At 34.4% G+C, this 26,338-nt stretch overlaps 1 protein-coding gene across 5 annotated transcripts in view; it reads right to left on the bottom strand.

Moving 5' to 3' along the window:
* Positions 1-26,338, bottom strand: part of DNTT (DNA nucleotidylexotransferase) — a gene marked incomplete at its 5' end in the record, with an annotated part of 166,410 nt that overhangs the window by 67,481 nt on the left and 72,591 nt on the right. For 2 of the 5 annotated variants that reach the window (XM_084526575.1, XM_084526574.1), the window contains 5 exons: positions 531-701; positions 11,305-11,433; positions 17,556-17,730; positions 21,119-21,198; positions 25,257-25,402. In XM_084526575.1, coding sequence (XP_084382701.1) covers positions 531-701; positions 11,305-11,433; positions 17,556-17,730; positions 21,119-21,192 — 549 coding nt within the window. Of the gene's footprint in view, positions 1-530; positions 702-11,304; positions 11,434-17,555; positions 17,731-21,118; positions 21,316-23,694; positions 24,059-25,256; positions 25,403-26,338 lie in introns of those variants that run through there. The other 3 variants (XM_084526572.1, XM_084526573.1, XM_084526576.1) reach the window with 2 other exon arrangements.

The raw sequence follows: 26,338 nt of genomic DNA, 5'->3' as shown, positions 1-26,338 counted from the left end.
GAACAATGCAGGCAATACTCAAAGTCCCAGTAAGAATGTAAAGTTCATGCTTCACCTAGGTAAAATGCTCTGCTATTCACAGCAAGGTGGGATTTAACATTAAAGTGCTAAAATTTACCAGTTTGGTAAAAATAGTATTTCCAATAAGGCATTCAAGTGAGAAAAGTGATGTTGCCAAGGTAGAAGATGTCACATGAGCAAAATTATTACCAGTTAAACTACCACATCCAGATCAGAGTGAGTCTTTAAAAATGGCGCACAACAATCACAATCTATTATTTATTAATGGTATTTATTCATTAAATAACTTCATTCATAAGGGAAACTCATAAGTTCAGTTTCCAAGCTTTATGTTACTATGAAAGGCTTCCAGTAATCATTGCATTCTTAGTAACAAGGATGATATATTGTTATTGAAGGAAATGCATAAGGGTGTGTAAATACACACCAAATATCTATACTGCAGTCTGTGATCTCTAAAAGTAGATCTGTAAAAGAATTAATTGGATAAGAATTTAGAGGTATGTTACCTCAATAACATCTCTGACTTGATCTCCCATGCAGGGCAACCCTTGTATATCTTTCATTCTGGTTACTGGAAATGGAAGACATTTCAGCACAGAAGCTGCTCTCAGAAATTCCAGACAAAATATTTCATTTTCTTTGAATTCATAATTTTCAGCCATTATTTCAAAGGCATCCTGGGAGAAGGGAGAAAGGGGATACAAAAAAGTTAGTAAAAGCTTAAAGTATTCAGTATATTCCTTAAGGATTACTTTGTATAGTAATTCAAGATTTCTTTGTGATATTGTGAAAAGACAAGAGTTCCTCACATGAATTCAGCATCACTATCTAACCACTTAAAATTTCTCAGATATCATAAAAATTATATTTTAGAGTCAAATATAAGAAAAGATTTTGATTTAGGAAAAATTCAAAATTTAAAATCTTTTGTGAGATGAACTTTCCATATTCCATGCAGATCTAATAAAACAATGCGAAATAACAGCCTAACTTTTACAATTAGGCACAAATGTAAGCAATCCTACACATCTTCATTTTCAAGTGCAACCAAATAGGAGTCTGTGGCGACACTAGTAAACCACATTTTTGAACTTGTAGCCAATCTTCTATTTAGTAATGTAAGGAACAAACCCACTTTTTCCTCACACTTTTCAGCGGTGTGACCTATGCAAAGAGGAAAACCTTTTATTTGTGGATCTTCAACTATCCATGGGCTGGTTTATTATAGATATTGCACTCAATTGCACTTGAAGATTGCCAGTAGATTTTTTATTTATTTATTTATTTATTTATTTATTTATTTTTAACTATCCAGAAGTCTTTTATGAAGTTTTGGAGCCTCTCTACCTACCCCACCACCACCACACCACCATCCCTCCAACTATATGTATATATATATACATATATCAAACACTTTTAGAAATGAAATGAACAGATCACATGGTGGTGGAGAGGAGAGAGCTTTTTGGTTCCCTTGTGAGGAATACCGTGTTTCAAGAGAAAATAAATGTACCGTGCATGTGTGTGAGAACATGTAACATAAGAACTTCTGAAGGCTTCCAGCTGATTAGAAGCTGGAAATCTGAGTTCTTAATGAAGCCTTGCACAAAACCTCAAAAATTTTGAGGTTTTAAAGGCTGCAAAATTAAGTGGTTTCTTCTGAGATTTTCAGAGTACACCATCTCCAGAAGACACTTTGACTGTTCAAAGTATTTATCTAAAATGCATCCTGCACCTGGCTGTTAAGTATGCCCTTATGTACCACTCCAACGGTACAGGACAGGCTAGGTACAACCATAAAAAAATATGATCAGTAAGCCTTGCAAAGCTCCTGCACTGCATAGGGTCTTGCATCCCTGCAGGAGATCCCATTTCTTCCTCATCAGTCTCTCAAGAGCAGCTACCTGATCCCAGCCTTGAAAAGGCCATACGTCCTGCTATATTTATGAGTTGTTGTATATCCTCCTTGTCTTCCAGCTTACTTCTGTTTCTTCTTTGACCCATGAGACATTACAAAATAATAAAGAGCTGTCTCTCAGTGTGCATCTGCCTGCAATTACACTTCACTGAGCTATAGTTCAAGTGTCTCTTCAGAAAAGTTTTAAGAATAAGGATACATAATTACCCTGTAATACAGATACCAAAAGACAGCAAATGACTTACTAAACTAATGACTGCAATGGATAGTACAAGGGAAAAAATTAAGCAGTTTTTCCTATGCTTAGTGTTTATGGGAACAATGTTCATATTGAGGCTTAGATTTTGTTTCATTTCTGATTAAGTCCATCTTTATATACTTTAAACAAAAACAACAACAACATTTTGCTTTTTTTTTTTTCTTTGCATTAGTGTGCTTTATATTGAAAGATAAAGCCACATAACCTACAGCACTTGCACATTCTAGTTATTATATGTATAATACTTCCAGGTGAGCTAAAGTTCCTCCCTCACTAACTGAGGTGATGGCAGACCCAGTGAAATGGTTCCATCATTACCTCCACAAAACTGAGAACAACATCTGTCATCCCGCACTGAAGGAATACAGCCTGATTTATACAACAAAAACACGCTTGAGCTACAATCATTTAGATCGTTAAACATGAAGAACTTTTACAGAGTGAATGTAGATTACTTCCATATTACATTTAATTCAGTTTAGTCAGTTCTAGAAAAATAAATCATCTGATACATTGTTCAGATTATAAACTTTATGGTCTCATTGAATCAAAATGAAAGACTTAATCAAAATCTTGAAGTAAATATCTCTACTAACCATAGGATTTTCAAAGCTTTTATCTCAAATAAAAACCTGAGATCTTAATTGGATTGGTATCTCTTTAAAAGAAATACATACCTTAGATGAACAAAAATTCTCCTTTTTTGGAGAATTCTCCAGTTTCTCCTTTTTTTTCTGTGCTACCGTATTAAAGCATTTTGCATCTTCACATCTGTAGAAAATGTTATCAGAATACTGAAGCAGACATTTACTCAAGGTTTACTTTCCCTTTTAGGGTTGTTTGTTTTCACTGTTGTCTGGTTCTTTCTTTACTCACAGTTAACATGTAGTCAACTAGCAGTACCTTCTGCATCTAATTTATCAGCTCCTCTGTGTGATATCTGTTAATATTGCTATAAGCCATTAATGCAACAGTTGATCTGTACTGGAGCCTATCTGTTGAAATAGCTTTATTTTCTTTCCTCCTCTAGGATAGGAAATCCCAGACAAACCAGTTTATCTTCAAGGAATAGCTCATACATAAGTTCTATTTTGTTGGATTGGTTCTCAAAGACTTCCCTGAAGCAAATAGAGTCCTGGTTTCTGAGTGAACACTTGCTTATTAAGACCCTTAAAAAAATAATCAAGTCTTTGAGAGTTAGGGATTATTAAGTAATTAATCTCTGAGGATCTCTGTCCATCTCACCAAAGGAATCCACCCCTTAACTGAATACTTATTTATCAGCTATTTATCAGCTTAGTAAGTGCTGTGCCATTTTCATAACAAATCATAAAGACCTCTTTGAGAGAGAGAGCTGTTCATCAGGATGCTTGATCTGGAAGTTTCTGCCACTATCTACGTTCAACTAGCCCTCTGGAATAAGGAATTGAAGGGGTCAGATGTTTCCTCCTCTTTCTTTCTTTTTTTTTTTTTTTTTTTGTTTTTGGGAGGGGAGGAGGGATATGAGGGGGTGGGATGGGCAGTTGTTCTTCCAAGTTCTTTTTGTTCTTTATCAGCTTCAAAGATCCTTTCCTACCATTTAGGAAAATTAAGATACTACTTTTTGCTTTAAGTGATGTTTACATTTCCAGTCACAAAATTGTGATTACCTTTCCCTTCTTTTCCTCTCTTTGCAACAAATGTACATGAATGCTCAAAAAAGAAGTGTTTGGTAATAAATGTCTAAGTGCAGCTTAACCCTAACAGAATTAATCAGGAGACAGAACCAAAAAGTTATAGGTGTTCTAAAATAATCTATACAAACACATAGAAAACAATTCTTGTAAGTACCTGCTCAGCAGGAAGTAGTAATGACAGACTAGCAAAGTCATCTTGATTAGAAAGCTCAAAAAGTCTAGGAAAGTTTCTTCTCAATCCCAATAGGAGGCTGCTCCTGTTGGCATTTAAATAGACTTATTCTACACTGAAGAATAAACCATCAGGATAAACATGTCTGTATATACCAGTACCACTGCTGATTTAGAGAGGTACTAGCCCCCTTCTACTGGTGGGTGGGCAATTTTCAGAAAAGATATGTCACCACCATTACTGGAAAATGCAATCACATGTAGCGTTTTACTCAGAGACTGTTGACAGTCAATGAGAAAATATAATCAAGGCATTTTTGTCATTCTTGTTTGCATTATTCAGTGTTTTCCTGCCTTTGCAGAGTTCATTAAGCCATTTTAAATAAACAGTTAAATAGTATTGAATATGTATTTTTCCCCATACAAAACACTGCCTGCAAATACACCAATTAATTACAAATCTGCCTTTTTACATGAAACTGCTTTTAACATTCTTTTTGATAAAATCTTTCTGCTTTAAGAAAAAGAAAGCAACTGATTTCCAAGTGGAGTTGCAGTCTATTCAGTCTTATAGTCTATACTGAATAATATTCCAGAGGAGAAAAGCATGTGACACTCGTATTAGCTGAGAAAAAGCTTGCAGTCTATAAATCACTGGTAAAATCTATTTACAGTGATATAAAAACAAAAATTACTGACCTCTACATTATTCTAAACCTTGGTACTTTATACATTAAGCACCTTGCCAACTTCTTTATCAGTTAGATGAATACACAGATTGCCTGTTTCAAAGATACTGGTGCAACAGGAAACTAAATTTCTAAGATTTCCAACGTGTTGGATTTTAATTCTCTCCTGAGTATTCTGCAGAGGCTACTTTAATTAAATGTGAAAGATAGCTGGGCTACACTTCAGCTCTTTATTTTGTTTTTTAAACCTTTTTACTGAAAATTTTCCATCTCTGCCTGAAACTGTGGAATGTGCACTGGTGAGACAAGGGCTGTGGAAATATTTGAGGATAGAATAGGCTTCAAGATCCAAGCTGGTCAGATGTAAAACCACACAGAGATTTTGATGAATTATGTTAAAAATAATGAATGGGCTGACAGAAATTGTGAGACTTATTCAACGTTTGGTATTTAAGACTTAATATAAATAAAATACCAAGAACAAACAAACAAAAAAATTACAAGTAATCATCTTGCACAGGTAAAAATGTACTCTAAAATATTAGATTACAAATGCTAAAAATCACACTCAGATCCGTTCCCCTACTACTTGCAAAAGTCTTTAATAACCTGTCTAAAATTTTGCAAGAACAGAAATTTCCAATATTAAAGTGGAATATATAATAAGATAGGTATTTTGAGAAAATATTTTAAATCTAATTTATTTTGCAAGGAAAGCATTACGGCTTCTTGCACAGGACACTTGTCTTATTTCCATGCCTCTATCCACTCTTCTTCTGCCATATGACCTTGGAAAGCTGCTTCAAATCTCCCTGCCATTGTTTCCCTTGCTATCTTTCATTTGCTGTCTGCTAGGGCTGTGAACTCTCCAGGGCATGAATTGTCTTTTACAATGTGCAGCATCTCTTATAAAAAAAAAAAAAAAGTCTCTGTCTTACTTGAGCCTGTAAATGCTACTGCTACACAAATTAAAAAATAACAATACCACACTTCTGTAGAGGTGAACTTAACCCACCAAAGAGCAAAAGTTTAAAGTGTGCTTAAAAATAAATAAATAAATAAATAAGGAGAAATCCCATATGATTCAAGGACTATTATATTGAGAACAATTTGATATAAATTGCTTTTCGTCTCAATCACTGTTTTACACTCCAGGTTTATTTAGTACATTGTAAATCTGAGGGATGGCTTCTAGTTATCATAACATTGCTGTTGCTAGTATTTGGTGTCTATTAAAAACTGACTAAAGTGATTTTAAAAAGATTTTGAATAAAGAATCCATTCAAATAATGTTGTTCTCACTTTCACCAGTATAAATCTTAATTTCAAGAGTCAATGGAAAGAGACACAGAGTGTGCATACATACCTTTTATATACACAGAGACAAAATACTTCCAAGTTTTTATTTCAAGGAGGATTAAGGAATTTGAGTCAACCTGTAGAATTGACTAAAGGGATTTCCAGCTAAATAAAGTAATCTATTTTTGGTCAATCTGATTTTTTTTTTCCTGACTTTTTGGTATTTGAACTGAACAGAAAAAAAAAAAAAAAAAAAAAAAAAAAAAAAAAAAAAAAAAAAAAAACAATACTCACCCAGTGCCCATGATTTTATCATGTCACGTTATATCAATTGGAGAAACAAAGTCACTGAGAGATGGAGAATAACAGTAATAGCATAATGTGTATCTTAATGGGCATGATCTTAGAGTCATTGTACACACATGTGCTAGAAATAAATGTTAATTCCAGCTGCTCGTCATATTAACCAACAGCAACAGGTTCAGTTCTTACAACAGAGTAGCACTCTTGAGAAGTTTGCTTTTTTTTCACATGATATGAAAGAAAAGAGGACATTTGTGAGAAAAAAATTTGCTGATAGAGCACAACAATGCAGAGAGGTTGTCAATCATGTAACACTGCCCTTGAGCAGAAAAAATTGTACAGTGTAATGAGAAAAAAAATGTTAAAGTATATTACCATTTTTAATATGGTCAAACAAAGCAGCATAGGATTGATGAAAACATGCGAATTTGGGTTGCCAAGAAGTGCAGGTATTCTATCTGTATTTTAGGAAGAAGCCTCCCACTTACCTTAAAAAATGAGAAGAGTTTCTCCTTAGATCAAGCCACTAGTTCATTTTGGATAGCTATACTCTTTACATACATTTTAAAAAAATTTGCAAATTTAATGTATTGTCCGGAGATTTTTTAAACTATGTCAGTAAGACAGTACCTGTTACTTAGAGTATGTATTCAGTTCATGGCTTTCTCCCTACAGAGCTCCCAAGTTCATCATAAAATTAAAGCTGAGGTTCTCCTGAGGTCTGATTTAAAACAGAATAAAAATAAGGGCTTGAGCCACTGACAGAACTCATTTCTTTAGCTACAAAAAGAGAAAATAAAAGAGGGATTTTTTTTTCTCTAACAGAGTGGAAAGGAAACCAGGCATCTTTCCCATGTTAAGCATTCACATTCTCATTACCGTGAGTAACAGCCAAAGTAGAGTAACACTCAGTAGCATTAGCAATAAGCCTCAGAATCACAGAAACATTTGCCTCTGACTTAATTTGTTTCTTCTGTAAGAATTAAATTGTATTTTCCTCACAGAAGAATGTATTTCTGAATTTTATTGCAGTCTGGTATTAATATTCAAATCTAACAGTCCCTCTCGGGTAAAACAGAATGACTCCATTTATTTTACCACATGAAAACACAATGGAGCCCCCAAGTGTATATTTTTAGTGGGAGAGGGGGAGGATGGCCATCTATTTATATCTATATGGAGGATGGCTATCTATTTATATCTAGATATCTATTTAAATGTGAGGAAAAGAATAATATTGTAATAGCATTACAAAAAAAAAATAGCATTAATGTTTAAGACAAACATAAAATAAACATGTTAATGTACAGGCTCTGGTGAAATGATTTACCCCTTTGTTTTGCATCTTCACTCATCTGAACAGCTACATTTCAACTGTTAGAGTCCAGGCTACACATTCAGGTGCATTCCTGAATCATCCAAATCACTAATGCCATGGCAGTAGTTCTCAACCTGTGAATCATGAGGCCACAGTATGTGATGCACAGTGATCCAAAGACTACATGAGGACCCCACAAGTCTGAACTGCTTACATTTCTCCTTCGTAAGCTGTCACATAATGCCACTGTTTCATCCTTGGCATGTAATTTGACATACTCAATCTATTAATACAAACAACAGGACCTCCTGAGCTACTCGAGCCTCAGAAAAATAAATGGGGGGGGGGGGGATTTGCCCCACAGTGAACATATTCATGAAAACTTCACATCTGCACCATTTATGGCAACCCTGCTTTATTTTCTTCTATGATGTAAAATTGATTTGTTGTAACTTTCTGTATGTTATTTCCTGGATCTTGGACAATAATGGAAACATGGAACAGCTGAACACAGAGGCTGTGTTTAGCATGCACTAAACCACCACATTGTCCTCATGATATCTCATCAAATATCTCTGCCATTTGATTTTCATAAATGGCTTTTTTTCATAATATATATATAGAACAGAATCCAAGATTCAAACTGATCACTAATTACAGTTATTATCTCAAAAAATCAAGTCTCCAGCAGTGTCTCTCACAAGAAGCTAGCACATTCACAGCCTCATTGTCTCCACGTCACTACTACATTAGCAACTGTTCTCTTGCTCTTATGAAGAGAGAAAAAGATGTCAAAAGTTAACTACTATGCTATTTTAAACACAGATACTACACATTCAGAAGAGGATTTTGATACAGGGTACCAGGGCAAAGCCCAGTAAGAGGAAGAACCAATAAGTTCATCCAAGAATGCATAAGCACATAATAGCTCTGTGCCCCTCTAATAGGCAAGATCAAAACCCCAGTATTTTCAAGCTAAGCAAAGAAAACAGAAAATCTGTAAGAAAAAGGAACAACTCTGTCTCACACAATAAAGTGTTTATAACAAAATACTATCATCAAAACATAATTCAGGATGGATTGGACCCCATTTTCAGGATGTACAGCATCGAGCCAGGGAAAATCTGTCATTTAATGGTTGGCTGCCCACAGCATGCACAAATGAATTATACCAATGCTTCAGTGCATTTGCTAAGTGCTTTCACTGAAAAATCTGTTGGAACACTTTTATTCAAGAACATGAATTACAGGTTTAATACAAGACCCACAGAACAGCAAAAAATGAAAGTCTGACTCCCATGACATTATGCAGACAAACTGGCAGGTCTCTACGGAATGGGCTGACTCTTGCAGTCCATAAACACCAAAGCCTTCAACTGTCACTGCAAGCTTTGGTTGTGAGGAAAAAGACCAACAGCCCTAAGGAGTTACATTATGACTTTCAAGATGCAGATGCTAGACAGCTAGACAGACTCATATGCATTATCAGTTTGTCCAGTGCCACCTCCAGAAATAAAATACAGCATAAAGTAAGAGCAGTTTCTCCCGAAGTAGGAGGATGAAAAACTGACACCTTTGTCACTACAAAACCTAATTTCTACCCAGACCCAGAAATGTTTGATGTATAGGAGAACAGAAGGGAGTCTCAAACTGCACTGCTTCTAATGTGTTTAGCTCAATTCATTTATCAAATACAAGTTGTAGTCTGACATTAAGGCTGCTGCAATGATAAACCTGGAAGTAATTGAGAATCTGCCTCTCTGTTGAATCATACGTATAACAGGAAGCGCTCAATAAATATTTTGCTGTTATCATGGTTTTCCACTGAAGTTTGAACTGAATCTTGGACTATATTCAGTAATTCAACAGTTTAAAGACAAACTATATATTCAAAAAAGTTATAGTACTCATTGTCTGAAAATGGAAAAATACTGTTAGAATTTGAAATAGATTAGATATTTTAAAATAATAAAATTAATTTTAAAACATATCTTTAAAAAAAGGCAATACATTTTTCTGGATCTTTTTGTGGCCAATATCTTAAAGAACTAAAAATCATTACAACTTCATGCCTTGTAGGAGTAGGCATTGTATATTGCCATTATCCATCACAATTACTTTACTTGTTTGTCTTCTGAATGGACTGACAAATAATGTCTTAATATAGAAAATTCAACAAGGAGCTATACACTTTCAGAACTACCACCGCATTCCACTGTTGTAAGCAAGTGTAGAACTAAGGCACTTAACTCTTACCTCTCCATGAATGCCACATTTTATGGTATCTTTGGACCATACTACATCTTTCCTTATGGCTGCGTGAATTTAGATTTTGTAAAAAATGAAAAAGAATTGCCACTTCCAGGAGGCTAAATGATAAGAGCAATACACAGCCTTGCTTTTCTAGCAGGATGAGACACAGTAGCCATTTCAAAAGCAGCAGTTTTTGTAATGCTGGAGGCATTCGGGCTGGAAGGGACCTCAGGAGGTCTCTAGTCCAACCTCATGGGTCAAAACTGAATTCTGGTCAGGTTACTAAAAAGGTAATTTTTTTAAGTAAAGAAACGGTTTAATCTACTTGAGTACCATAAATGCTATTATATAATTGGTATAATTGGTGATTTCAAAGAATTGCTACAAGGCAAAATTCAGGTTAATTTGGTGTATTCCCAGACCAAGACATTTGGTCTAGCTTAGCTTTAGTTCTGAATTCCCATATTTACATGGTAAAGGATTTTTATTGCCAAATTACTGTTTTCTGTTGTTTTTCTTTTTATATGAATCTTACAAACATTTACCAGTAAGGTTTGCATGTATTTATAGGCACACATACACAAAGTAAAAGCATAAAAATTATAAACAATAACAAAATAAATCATAAAACTTTAGGCAGATGAGGAGGTGTTTCGTGTTATAGTCAAAATATCAGCCAGATTTGTTCAGACTAAATTACATTAGAGTTTCTATGTTAAATGTTTCCTATTGAACAGTCTAGAGCCAGCCAAGAGGAGCCATTAGGCAAAATAAGTTAAGAGGAGCCTGAGACATCCCAGGATCTTCATGCCTACTGAACTGTGTAATGGTAAAAGCATTAAATAGGATATATGACAGTTTTTAAGGTACCTGTTTAAATGAATAATGTAAGGATTTTTTCATGTTAAAGTAATTGCACTGTTCACTCAATCTGTTTTTGCAATTAAGCAACTGTAGAAATCTGAAGCTTATAACCACACTCAGAAGAACTGAACACCTGGGCAAACGAGAAGGGAGCAGAGCAATTGTGAAGTATCTTGGACTGACCTAAACTAAAATTTGTTAATCACTATTTCCATCTTGTTAAAAAATAAAGGACAAAATAAATTTTCAGAATGTTATTCTAACATTTGTTTTAAAAATTCACGTGTTTACAAGCTATTAGTGTTTTTAAAGATCCACAGTGTTAAGCTTTCAGTATTGCTGAAATGATGTAATTAAGTTCGCACTCAATTTTAATTTAAAAGTTGCAGATTTATAACTTCTTTAATTACTGTAATTGTGCTGTTTAACTCATGAATTTGCTGAAGGTGCCACAGATAGTATGGACACAAGTACTCTATTAATTATTTTACTTATCCTAGTTTTTAATTCATGGATGGAATATGTCTTACCGTGAATTTCTTGTTGCAGTTATTTAAAGTTGTTTTCCTTTGACATGAATACTGAGATACTTTGCTTGCAGTGAACAATGGCACTTCTGATTCAGGTGTATTCAAAGTAGGATACCGATCTGCTTGTTCCTAATAAGAATAAACAAAGGAGGGTCACAGGGTAGCACATCTGCCAAATAGCTTAAAATAACAAAAATATATTCCTTGAGCCCGAAATGCGTATCTTTTAATATGGTTAGAGAATAATAATGCTCTTACCACGTTCCTAGGAAAAAAATATTTAATTTCACATTAGCTTCATTGACGTTAAAAGTTTATCTTAATTTCTTCATATCTTTCATTTTGAATTCTTGCAGAAAGTTTTCAATGTCAAACATCTCTCTACATGTGAATACTATTGTTATTGAAGTATAATTTTAAAACTACAAAAAGTAATAAGGTTGAAAGAACAGAACTTTTCTTTCCATAAATCACTAGATGATTCAATACAAAATCAGGGATGTTACAGAAGGAAAAAAAAAAAAAAAAAAAAAAAAGATGCACAAATAACTGACTTTTTTTTTGTCTGTATCTAGGTTCAGTGGTTGACATTTATATGACTTTAAAAACCACACTCTCTTCTTGTAGCCAAAACAAAACTTTTTGGTTTGGATTGTATTTATTCAACTAAATGTTCTATTTTTTTCATTATAAAAAAAAAAAATGAAATATTTACAAGCAGCCATAGAAGAATCATCTCCATGCTTTCATCCAACAGCCAGTGCTTGCCTTATGATGACTAAATATATATGTATGAGTATCCTGATCAGTGAGCAATTGGAAAAGACAACCTGGCAGCATCTTTTCTGCTGCTTTATATTTCCAGTCCTTTAATTCCTTTGCTTTCAGTGGAAGTGACCAAATCTGAAATATTTTGGAAACACTCAAAGTGTTCTCAGCATTTCTGTGAATTTTTTGCTATTTGTCATTTTGTCTAAAAAACATTGGCAGATCTGTCAAAAACTTAATGCATTCCACCATCCAAAAACCACAGGGAAATCTTTCAACAAGAAAAAAAAAATACATATCACACAGATACACTGAAAAAATGTTTACCCCAACAATGGAGTGATAACCCTTTCCTCCCCTTTATCAAAAAGAAACGCAGGCATAAAGATAACATCTGTGCTAGGCAAACCTAGAAATATGTGTATGTGCCCCCTACACACACAACATATAATTTCACGCTAAATTGCCTTTGTATCTGATTCAAAGCAGTTAAATAATAGTATTCACACACACAAGACATTTGCTTGCATAGCTGAAGGAACAGTGAATTATATGGCAGTCTTCATAGTATATGCTGAAAGGAAGGAAGTTATTTTATATGTAAGACCTCTCTTGAGAATAACCAAAATGGTTTTCAGTCAGGATCAACAGCACTACTCATCCACTCTTGCACACTTTCATGAATTATACTTAGCAATTGATTTTAAATCATATAAACTATGATTGATTACGGTTAATATGCTGCTTGAAATGATAGTGCCAGCTGAAAAAACTGGGAACGAAAAGCATGTTACTGAATAGAATATATAATAAGCTGCTATCTTCATTAGCACACAGACGTGTTATCTAAGAACAAGAGCCCTTATGTAACATTACCTGGCATTGTAGACTGAAAAATAAATGCAGAAACTATGTATTTAAGAGGTTTATAGACTAGCACATAAACATTCTGTTCCTGCCTTAGCAAAGTTATTTGAGTGTTTTTCTTAATCAGCAGTGGTTATACTTTTAATTAGCAGGAGTTGATTATATATTAAAAAAAAATAAAAAGAAAAAAAAAAAAAGAAAAAAGAAACGGGTTGGAAATCAACAGCAAAGATGTCTAGCAAACTGCAATTACTATAATGTGATTTTTTGGGAATATTATGGTGCCTGCATAAGAACTATGGAGATAACCTCCTTTCAGCAAAACAAGATTTACATTGCTTTTCAGTGGGAAGAACGGATGGGAGAACAGTATTTGTACAGATTATGGAACAATCCTAAAATGTAGTTGAATGGAAATTACAGTGTATTACAAAGAATCCTGGAAACTCACATTACCTCAAAATAATGTGTAGTACTGGGAAGGAACAACTACCAATATGGTAAAAAAAAAAAAAAAAAAAAAAAAAAAAAAAGTAAGCATTCAAAATTCTTTTTTGCAAATATATCCATTACATTAAAGAGAAATTATGGTTAACTATACGGGGCCAGCCACTGAAAAATATCCAAACACGGACAACTTACTTGCTAGAGCTAGTGCATTTGCACCTCACATCCAGCCTACAGTAACAGTGGGTGTCACTGACATTCATTCACAGCGACATTTCCCATATGGTAGAAGCAAAAGAACGAGTCGGTACCACTAGCATTAGTTTTCACAGGCTCAGGTACAAAATTAAACTTGTAGGGGATTCCTGTGTTCTTTGTCAAATCTTTTTTTTTTTTTTTTTTTAATACACAAAATATAATGGCATAAAGAAATAACAAAGAACGGGTGAAAATGTAGCAGCAGTGAATGAGGTGTGCAGATACTACAAACTGTGTCAGGCCACATAATTCAACAGCCAGCAGCTTTGATCCAGACAGCATTGATCAAATAATAGTCTGCTGATATCCAGCATTTTATGAAGAGAAGGCAGCTAGTTTATAAGTTTCATTTTATTTTCTGAGAAAGTCTGACTTGTCAGTATGAAAGATTTCTTCCATTAGTTAGAGCCTCTCTTTCACAAGACAACAGAGTGAGACACTCAGGAAAATGTTAAATGTGAGTTGCCTGTCACATGATATGGTAGGGAATCAAAAAATGTGATACTTCCTTTTCCCAATGTGGAAGGAGATCCTTTGTTTAAGGAAATAAATCTGTTTGCCTTTCAAAAGACAGAGAGGGAAGGTAAAGGGAAGAGAATAGAATAACTAACTTATAGGTCCTGTCTGAGGAAAAGGCAGAAGAGAGACAGTCACAGTTCATGAGGCTACTGAGGATGCCAACCCACTGGTTCTTTTCTTTTCTTTTTTCCCTCTGAAATATTCCCCTCTACCTCTGCCTTTTCCATAACCCAGGAAACAGAACTACTTTCTAGCCTGGGGATGTCTTCACATACTTTTTGTTGTTCCTGTGATGCTACTGTCCAGAAAACCCATCTGCTTGTGGAAAGGAAGGTATCTCTTCGCTTAAAGATATCAGTGGGACAAAATCATTCCTCAAGCTGAGAACTATTTAGATTTCCATTTAAAACAGGTATTCTGCTTCAACACTTCTGTAGCCTATGGAATAAAATGATGGCTTATGATTATAAAAGCCAACTGTTACCAAGAATTCAGACCAGCCTAGATGTGGTCACCCAGCCTTTATACTCTATAAATCATTTTAGCATCAGAGCATCTCTCCAATCATTCACAATCATAGAAAGATGTCCTTTAATGACTATTATAATTAATGTTAGCTAATGGTCTGTAACTCTGGCTTTATTCCTCATTTTGCATGGAGGACATTTCTTTTCTGCAATGCATTACAACAAATGTCCTACAGGAAGAACACCTTCCAAATAAGCTACTACAAGACCCAAAAGATGCACTTATGTTGCTATTGATATTAATGGGAATTTTACCATGAACTCACATCCAATGAGATTTCACCCAAAACATTCAACCATTCAATCAATTTCTTTTTCCTCAAAATGAGCTAAATGTTTGTTAGTTCATTTTCATTTCACATTGTACAAGACTGACATAATGGAGCAAATTTTTTTTAGGTGAAATTACAATTAAATTACATACATGTATGTACAAGTTTAGTCTAGTACTTAAAAAGAATATTAACCTGATCTTCAATCCTTATTTGTTGTCAGGAAAAAAAAAAAAAAAAAAAAAAATCAGTGACACTGAAATATTAAAATTATTTTTTAAATTATCTAAAGTTCTAGAATTCTTTTCTCTTCCTTGTTTGATTGCTCTACAAAAATGTTTATAATTTGAGAACCACTATATAATTAAGACTGGTCTCAACTATAAGCTTTAAAGTGAATGCTACAGCTGTCACTGGCTTGCTAATTGCACTCTACATTTATAAGCATGAAATCTTTGTTTCTATAAAAATAGAAACAGCCAGTCTCCAAGTATAATCATGATCTCCTGACAGTGCTGCTACTTTTTTTCAGAAGTTTCTGCTCTAATAGTATTCCAAAAGGAATTTTATATATATAAAATAATATATAATTCTTTTATAACAATATATATTATATAAATTATATTATATAAATTATATTATACATAAATTATTTTATATATTATATAATTATATATAAATTATTATATTATATGTTAAGGTCTTCTCATTAATTGATAATTATTATTATTATTATCATAATTATTATAATAACAACAATAATAATAAGTTTTAGCACAGTTGGAGACATTCTGGAGAAAGATGAAGGCATTTCTTGCATTGAAAAGGGAAAAATATATTTCCCATAATACCGGAATGCATAGGTTTTCAAAGACTGCTAAAATTAAGAATGCGCATAAAAAGTATTTTGGATTAATTTTTAATCCTAATGTAAATCTCTCAGCAAAGTTCACAAGATGTTGTTCATATTTAGAGATGTTTTTGCATTCCCAATATTTATATTTTCATAAATATAGCTTTTTTTCTGTGAGATTACACAGTGCAGTATTTACAAGGTTAGTTTTTTTTCCTGCTTTGCATTAATTTCTTTAGTATATTCTTCCTTCAGTAGATTCACTGGAAATATTACAAATATACCGCAAAAGTACTTCCTTGGAAGGACTGCAAATATAAACATATTCTGTTACAGAATTTTATGCCGCATCTGAGGGCGACAGCTCCATCTGGTGTATTCATTTTTTTTATTGTTATTATTATTTTGGAAGTGTTATTAAACAGTAATTCCTATAAGTAAAGTCCTGTGGAACAGCTTCTGGCAATGAAATATGACTTAAAAATGAATCAGAATCTACATGCTTTATTGGTAAAGGGTGATATTTATAAACCATTCTTCTTACTTTAAAAATCAGAAGAAGAAAACAGTGAGATATTGTATTGAATATTGTATTAATATTCAGGCATCCTATGCCTAGCAAGAGATTACATACTGCACCTTTTGTGGTACCAGTATTCACAGTTATCATTTTGAAGCAGGGTCATTGTTCACACAGAACCTAATCCAGGCCCTCTGAAATCAGCAGGAAACCTTCACTTCAGAGAAGCATTAGACTAGACTTCTAACTCTCCTGATGCATGAATTAATTTCTTCACCAGTCCATGTCCAATCCATTGGCAGCACAAGGCTCACATGATTGCAAGACAAGGGAAGGTGTTAACCCTGGCACAGCGCAGTATCTATTTCATGGCCCAGTGGCATGTGCTATTGTCGCGTTGTGCACAGCACTTGTGGACATCACTGGGCATGGTTGTTATTTACAGTCTGTGCTGGGGGTACTGCATATCAGTGTTTCACACTATGCCCCAATTTGAGAAATAAGAACATAATTTTGACAGATATAGTTCTCAGGAAAGTGTCGTCATCCATTGCTTCAAGGTCAAACACTGTTCACTGAATAATCAGCCTGCAATTCATAATAGCGTCCAACTTGCTGCTCCCATTGAGAGATAATGAAATATAATGATACCTTTATTCCATATCACAGTTTTACTCTATGGTGCCAACTTTGTAAATGTATGTCCACAAACTGCAGCAGCCTTGATTTCAGAGTTCCTTCAAGGGCTAGCAGTTACCCGATCACTTCTGAACAGCAAAAGTTCTAACGTTTTTGTATTATTTTGAAGATGCAAAGTATTCTAGCAGAAGCCCATGAAAATGCATTCAACTCAGTGGGACATTTACCATGATGTTGAAGTATTGGTGGAAACACCAAAGTACCACAACAAAAGTATGAAGTTTATTGACGGATGTTTCCACTTTAATAGCATATGGTTATTATTTCAGTTTGTAATGTGAGAGCACAGTAACAGCATTACCAGACACTAATATTTGGCTGTTCGAAAAGGTATAGAATATCTTCATCTTAATTTATTAAAACCGTGAATTACTTATATAACTGTAGAACAAAATGTATTTAAATAATGAAATTGTACTACAATATGATTATGTATGTATATAGGTTAAAAAATAATAGTAATTTAATCACAGTCATTCATTTTAAATGACACTGCATTCACACTGAACGATCTGTCTTACCGTGAGGCGATATTTCATTTCTGAATCAACTGGTCTTCCCGCTTCCATGCAGGCTGTGAGCCATGAAATATCCAGTAATTCAAACCTGGAGCTGTCACCCACAGCCTGTCCTCTCAGCCAGTCCAGCACTTCTAGGTAAGAGTTGTTCTCAGCCACAATGTGAGTGACAGAATCACTATCAAGAAATACAGAAAAAGAAGTTTTCTTTTCTTTCTAAACCCAACTGTACACAGCTATGGAACTGCTATTTTTGTATTTACCTCCCACACACTACCTGAAAATTGCTGTATATATTATATGTTAGGATGTGGGAAGAGGATGCTTTTTCATATCACAATATGTCTATACCAGTCACTGAATCTGCTTTGAGGAAAAACTTTAGCCTGACAACTCCTGTAAGTGCAGCATTTTATTTCTTTTGGCATCATTTGACTGCTGTAAGTCTATCTTATTACACATCTTTTTGCAAATGAAAATATTTGGCTTGCACAAGCCATATTATAATGAAAAGGCTGCTTTACAATACCTGACAACCTGCCTCCCAAGATTCCCAGTCAATGAAGAAAAGCTTTCCAGTATTCAAAATTCTGTTAACAATCATTTTTTAAAGATTTGCAGCTAGTAATATTTTTGGAAATTTAATTTTTCACTACTTACATTAAGCTACTGCCAAAGGTTCATAAGCTAAATCTGACAAATTATGCACTGCATCTAAAGAGTGCTTTTTTGCTACTAAGATGCCAGTCTCTTACAAGACTGATATCCTAGTTTAGCTAGTATAAAAAATTTCAGTGAGTTTTGGCTCAATAAATTATTTAGCAGTTATGTGTACATTGCTTATAAATATGGTAGCAAGAAGTTTACATACTAAATGTAGTTTGTTTTATTAGAATAACTTTTGAAAGAATTCCATGATAGTTCACGATGAAAAAGACACAGTTCAGCACCTTCTGCTAAGAAAGAATGGACAGGGGCAAAGTTTACATTTCAAGAAAAAATTGCACAGTTGGAGTGATCTGTAAATTTCTACCTGGCCCACTGATGTTCCTCAGTAAGTTTAAAAGACTACTAACTTGGTAGGAAGATTTAAGAGTGCACTTCCAAGTGTTTCCCTCCACAAACACCCCAGAAGGGTGAAGTCACCCAAAAAAAACCTAACAGATAAAGGAGGAAGCTTCATTTTCATTAAACTTGTAGGACTTCAGTATCTCTGAAATCTATGTGAAAATTAACTGAAATCAGTCAACAAAGAAGCTGAAATTTTCACCATGAATTCTCCTGAGAGCAACATCCTCCATTTACAAGCCTCTGTATCCTCCTGCTAGCCCATGCTAGTGACAACTTTGTGCATGTACAGTAAATTTCAAAGGGACTTTGAGCCTGGTCCTGATTAACTTCACAGATTGCATTGCTGACCTTCCATAAAACCTGGTGAAGTTAAGCCATCAAGCCATTCCAAGACAAGGCACCACTGAAGAGATGGCTGGTTTGTATGGACTTTAAAATAACCTGTGCAAACTGTTAAAGACAGATTGGCTGTACAACCTTTCAAAGCAAAATACTTCCTAGGAAACCAACAAAATCTCTTGGCCCTGTGACCCCAATTCACACTAATAATCACTAACTTTATTAAATCTCCCAGCCACAAAGACAAATGCTGAGGAGTCTTACCATAGAAAACTTATCATCTAATTCTCCAGTGCATTAATTGTACTATATTTTGGACAGATACATAATGCATAGAATACGCTATGCTTTAAAAATACAAATGATGACGCAGCATAGTGCAATTCTTTTCTCTTCATACTGTGCAACTTGAGGAACAGAGTTCATTGAAAAAAAATGCCTAATGTATTTTAATTTTAAAGATAGCAAATCTAGGCTAGGTGACATTATGAAATATTATTGTTTTTATTACTACTTAATCCTACTAAGTTCTACTTTAATTAAACTGTCACATCCTCACTTGAGTAAAACAAAATCAGTTAGAGACATAGAACTTCTGCTTCCTGTGGTTTATTTCACTTTATATAAAATATTCATATGTAATGTATTTGTGCCAAGCTGCAGATCTGGGAATTTTGCCATCACTACACTTGCAGCAGCTGTTTAGTTGCTGTGCACCAGTTTCCTCTGGTACCTGTACAGCTGTGCCGTCTTCTTGGCACAGAATGTAACAAATTAACATTTTCTCTGGCATTTAAAAAAAAAAAAGAAAAGAAAAAAATCAAGAGTTATACAGTTGTTTTTCACCCAGTAGCAGCTAAGCTGAAATTAAATAGCACCTCAGTTGTATACAACTTGCAGAAAGTCTGAAACATTGGCAATAAATACCTGTGTCAACAGCAGTCCAGATAAAACCCTTTAATCAGTCCTCAATGGATTGTTAATGTAGGACTTAGAAGAGCCCATTTTATTTTATATTTTTTTTCCTGAAAATTCTATTAGTTTTGTATCAGACACTAATTGCCTACTTCTGTTCAATACCTGCTTAAATCTTGCTTTACAAATTATTTCTTCCTTGTTTCTTCCCTGGTCTTTCAAAGTTGATGAGACTGAAAAATCTGTGGAAATAATCTTTTAAAGGAAAGACCCAGTTGCATGCTATATGCAAAAAGATCCAGAGAAATGATCAATACTTGGTTTTCTTCCAACTTCTCAAAAAACCTACATAATGATGTAGGTTTCAGAAAACTGCATAATAACTAATGCTCATGAAAAGCAATATTTGGAGGAAGGCTTCTTTCAAAATGAATAGGTTTATCAAAAGACCACCATATTATAAGTCTGCCACTGGATTATATCTTCACCCTGAAATGCAACATCTGTGATATTTCATTCCTAGGCCTTTCCTCCAGAGCTCTGCCAGATTGTACCAAAGTGTTAGCCAGTAATTCTTAACCTCACAGCAGTGTATTACTCAGAAAAAGATTAGATATTAGAATACCAGGGATGATGTGGAGAAATGCCCCCTCAACACACCACACTTTCCATGCTGATATATTTACGTGTAATTCTTTTTCACTTCAGGTAGTGGCCACTAAATTAAAAGAAAAAAAAAAAAGAAAAAAAAAAAAAAAAAACCTTGATATCAAGACAGAAATAAACAATGACCCATTTAGACGAGCTAGAGACATGACTCATTTCTTCCTGCAAAATTATACAAATGCACAGAAACAAATCCCATGAAAGACATTCACAAGCTCAGAGCTTAGGTTTCTTGTTTTCCATGCGAGCAGCAGCACACTGAGAAGTGCAAAGATATAAAATTGACAGACCTGTGATAAATTGGAACCATTGACTTTAGAGGTAAAAAGTAAGAGTTTTTGCTAGTCTTTGCATTCTGCCTGCTCTCTGCCCAGAAGGTAACAGAAATGAACTGTGCTTTAGCAATACAGAGTGAAATCCTGAAGCATCATTATACTGGGAAGAGCAAAGTATATCCACAAAATACAAAGGCAAAAAATTCAACTGCAGTCACTTGTATAACTGCATTTATTAAATTAGCATGTTTTAAGCACCATTCCTGCATGTTATTTCTACATATATAAACATTTTCCTACCTTAGTTCACTTTCTACTCTGAAACCTTTGCTTCTTGCCAGCTCCATTAAAAAGGTTCTTCTGGTCATCCCCATCTTTCTCTGCATAATAAAAATTACAAAGTTATTGAACTTTATTTCATAACTGCAGGAAAATTTGGGGGAATGCATCCCTTTCTGCCTCTTCCTCTGGGAAGCTGGAGTTCTGATCCTATCCATGATGCAAGGTAGAAATGTTTTCACTTGAAAGAAAGGGAGCTAACACACTTTCTGCAAGCAGCTGTACTTAATGTCACCACCCATTGAAGTCATTTTCCTCTGTTTCCCCTCTGAAATCAAGAACAGATGCTACATGAGCAGAAAACATTACTTCTTTTCTACCACCTAGGACTTTTGCGCAGAACTACTCCAAAGAGATGCAAATATGATATAATTGCTTAAAACAGCCATCATCCGTAAAGACTTTATCCAAACAATATTGATTACAGGAAAATCAGCTTCAACTAGTTTAATTGCACAGTTTCATTAGTTTCTGCTTACTTTTTTTTCCCCCAAACCTCAATTTTCCAAATTGTAGGGCACACTGAGTTTCAGTAGATTGATAAACAAATAAATAAATAAATAAATTATTTCTATGATCTTAATAACAGTATACAAATGTTATAAAACACTGTACACTTGTTATGTCTGTACACTTGTTATGTCTGTGTGATTAATTATTTGATTAGAAAGGGAATAGATTTTTAGCTTTTGACACTGAATTTACAATTAAATAAATCTGTTGCTGTTTTGAGAATAAGGTAATGAAAGACAGAGAAATTGTTAGAGACATCTTCAATTATAACTCTGGCATATGTTGTCATCATTGCTTTCTACTACCTGCCCTTGAATACATTCCTGTCTGTGGCATATACATTAGAGAATAATTCTGCTTTTAAGCATCCAGTGACCTCCAAACTACAGAGAAGATTATGGAAGCTATATCCCATCCTGTCCTAGAGCATGGCATACTAGTCATCAGAGGACTTCGCTAGAATTTATTGCAGATATATTTCATCATGTTGGGCCCATTTAGATACGGCCCTGAAATTCCATCAGTGCAAAGTGAATGCAAACAACCAAGTTTACTGTATGTGCATCTCTTTCAGCACAAAAACTATTTCAGTGGTAAATAGCCCCATTTCTATGTCAAGTTGGATTTTTATTTTTGTTGTAGCAGAGAATTTGGATTTTGCCAGTCCTTCAGAATGTGTCAGAAATGTTATAACTTGCAATTCTCATTGCTCATGTTCAGGAGAGGAAGCAAGGTGGAAAATCCTGCCTAAGTCAGATCTATCAATTTTATTTTCAGTCATTTTATCATGGATGGATATAAATTCTGAGTTATGGAAAAATGACTCAAAACCTGTTTCCTGCAATTATGGCCATGAGTTTAAGCTTAAATTATAAAAAGTATTACTGACATTTTCCCAGCCCTATATCTCATGCTGCTTCAACTGTATTATCACAGATATAAAGAAACAGTTTTCATCCGAATAGAAATTAACCATTAAAAATTAATATAGAGCTCTCAGCTCTGGGGTCTTCCTGAGGCCATGAAAAAGAATATATACATAGTTCTGTACATAGACTAGACACCATTCATTTCTTCCATTGCCTAAGGATAATCCAGAAGCCAAAATATCTATTCCTCTTTCTGATTCATAACATTAAAATTGTCAAAATAGATCACTTCAAGGTTATTTTTAAATTGTGTGAGATATTTTCATAGGAACTGGAAAATGGACAGGCAGACCTTAAGAGGCTTAAGCAAAAGAACAGCAAAAAAAGAAAAAAAATGAGGTGTGATGGGTCTGGCATTAAGGCTGAGCAATCTGTTGTGGTTGCTCCGTTTCTGTTTTCTATAATACTAATTATATCCATATCTATTGAGCACTGGATGTATCTCTTTTTACAGCCTTCATAGGCTTCGTAAAATGCTTTACTTTATCTCAAGCCCTACAAGGAATAAGGTATTTGAGAACAGATTCTTTACATATGTAAAACAAAGGCTTTTTTTATGTTATAATTAATTCAGTGTTCTCAAATATGCAAATATAATTTCCCTCAGTGTAATATGAAGATGCTCAGTGCCAGTAAAACCCTTCGGCCATGAAAAACATAAGTTATTATTCCTTTGTGTTGCTCTAATAACACTTGAGCCAGATTTTTGAGGGTATTTAGGAGCCAAAAAGATGCAGAGGCCTAGTGGGATTTTCAAAATCATCAAGGTCAGTTAGGCATCCAACTCCTTTGGAAATCAATTTCTGACTTTCAACCCAATGCAAAAAGATTTTCTTTGTCAGATAAATACAGCATAATGTCATGGAAATGTCTCTGCCAATGATGCAATTTTATTAAAAATACATTCTAAAATTAATAAGATTTCCAAATACCAGCTGAGCAAATAATCTGCTCTCCTACAACATCACACTATAATATTTTTGACAGTAACACAGGAAGTAGAATATGTTTTACGAAAAAAAAGGCAAATACAGTGTGTCTGTCATATATGATGAAGGAAAGCAACCCATTACCTGAATCATGGCACCACCTCACCTTCACTATTCATGACCAGCAGCTTAAAACCATGGAAACTCTTTCCAATTCAGTGCAGTTCTTCCAGTGTACAGACTCCTGGAGGAGTCAGGGTGGTTCACTTCCCTGGAGGGAAATCTTTGTTCTCATGTTGTTGTTGTGGATTAATGTTGTTTTAATCCATCAAAGGCATGGATTAGGAATGGGATGTTTGTAAGTGATCACCACTTGTGATGCCTGTGCCAATGACAGTCAGCCAAGCAGTCCATAGGCAGTGCCTGGCAGAGACATGGGCCTGACCATGCAAGGGGCTGATCCAGCTCCAAAAGGGTTCCTCAGGGTGAAAAACAGTGGGAACAAGTGGTTTCTGGAAAGCACAGTTCAACTCCTCTGAATGTCAGTACTCACACATGCTTTCACTGCACCTTCTGGATTATTGTCAGATAGTCTTAGTGCCCTGCTTTTATATGAATGGCGTTGTAAATATTTTATAAAACATTACTTGCCCATTTTTTATAGCTTTCCTGTGAAGAGTCAAAGGTGACAGGTGATTTTAATCAGGCGCTACAGTATACTAACCTTTGAGAAAGCATATCTTAAGCACCACCAATAAAAACTAGACAAGTGATTGCATACATTTTTGGGTTTTGATTTAACTTTGGCTTAAAAGTGTTTCACACTCTATTGTTTCACAAAAAATATTTTTCTTAGCTTTTTTATTTTAAAATATTTGATAATTCAATGTTCATTTCTCAATGAACAATTCTATGGAAAATTTAAAATTCTGTTATTTTTCTTTTTCCTTTCTAGATATTACTGTCTGCTTTTGCTTGAGCTCTGGCCTTTTCAGCGGCTAAGCAGGCCACTCACTGTTGATACCTGTTCTTCCAGTCTCTCAGTGCTTACAAATAACATGGCTATTGCTTCTCCTGATTTTTTTTTAGGGAGGGTGTTGGGGGAAGGAAGATTAGCTTCTAGAAATAAGTACAGACTTTGTTTTAACTCAGTCTTCTTCTTCACTTGTTACCAGGGTACTATATGGACTCACAAACACTTCAAGTTTCTACCCTTAATCCCACATTATGTGGAAAGTTTATATTGTTGTTTAGTAGGTAATCAACAAGTTTTAACAATATCTTAAAATTCCATCAAACAAAAAGGGTCGGTATCTGGGAATCTATTTCTTTAGTTCCCCCTTTTTTCTTCCACTTTCATTTACTAATATATAAATTTTTTCACAAGGTGCATGGTAAACAAACCTGGTAGCCTACAACATAAAGAAAGAGAACATCATGCTGTCACATTTGATTCCAGCATTTTGAATAAATGTACAATTATTAAAGATAAGGAAACATTGAAAAATATATTCTGGGAATGTTCAGATACCTTTAAAAATCAATTCTCTTTTATTCCCTTTGATGTTTATGTTCTTTGAATTACTCACTACGATATTTTCTGGGAGGAACTTTGAAATATATGCTCTTGAGCTATTCACAGTGGAAATGATAAGCTCCTTAAAACACCCAGGTGACCAAGAATTTGTATAAACTGATGAATTGATAGTATACTTTGAATGTACTTACTTGGCTGTATCATTGCATTTGTCATGTAAGATACAGAAGACATGAAATCTTGTAGTTGCTGTTATCAGATGTACATTTTTGATGTACATGATCAGAATAGCTTCTTATCTTTTTTTTTTTTTTTTCCCCAAAATGGAGGTGAAAACCTGAATAAGAAAAATGAATTTAGTGACATACCTCAGAAACTGACCACGTAGAAATCATACAATGAGCTGACAGCTTCTTTAACTGACTGTATGTTATAGAAAGGGTTTGTACTTCTAAGCCCTTCCTGAGAAAACAAGGAAAGAGTGATGTCACATTGTTGAACAATAGAACAGGGCAATAGGGTTCCCCCTTACAGCATGGGGAAAAGTAATTGGTGACAAATCCTGGCAGGAGTTACTTCCTTCCCATGCCAGTATGTCTATATTCCATGGAAACTATTATTTCCACTCTGCCTTCAGTTTCTCTGTTCAATAACAACGCTTGCAATTGCATTCTATGGTTACGCTGCTAATGGCAGCTGCTGCTCCTTCTTGTGATTGTTACTGGGCTATCCTTTGATTTTTGTGCTGGTGCATCAGTGATTTTTGTGCTTTTGTGCATCAGTGATTTTCTTTATGCTGTAGTCTCACGAGAGCCTTGCGAACCTGTCAGCACCAAACAGATATATCTTCATAATCCTGTCAATGTACATGGTCAGGCAGATCTTTGAGCAATTACACACCTCTTCCAAACACAGTTTATCCAAAGGCCTTTACCTTTGTAATAAGTACTGTTTTCCAGACTCTCTCAGTAATACTCTAAATATTCTTCCTAATAATATTAATTCTTAATAATAATATTAATTAATAATTCTTCTTAATTCTTCTCTTAATTCTAATTTTTCTCTTAATATTAATATTAATACTCTTATTAATACTATTAATACTCTTGCCAGTATTAAGGACATTTCTGTTAATTAACAAATATCCAATAACCTTTCATATTTGAGGTGTCACACAAGTTGTGTTGCATGGCTTATGCCTAGGCAGCTGAAAAGATTATATTTCTATCTGAGAGATGACCAAATAATGCTCCTGTGGACATTTCAGAAACTT

Source organism: Aythya ferina (genome assembly GCF_964211825.1).
Source record: "Aythya ferina genome assembly, chromosome: 7".
NCBI lineage: Eukaryota > Metazoa > Chordata > Aves > Anseriformes > Anatidae > Aythya > Aythya ferina.
This window is presented reverse-complemented; position numbering and strand designations above follow the sequence as displayed.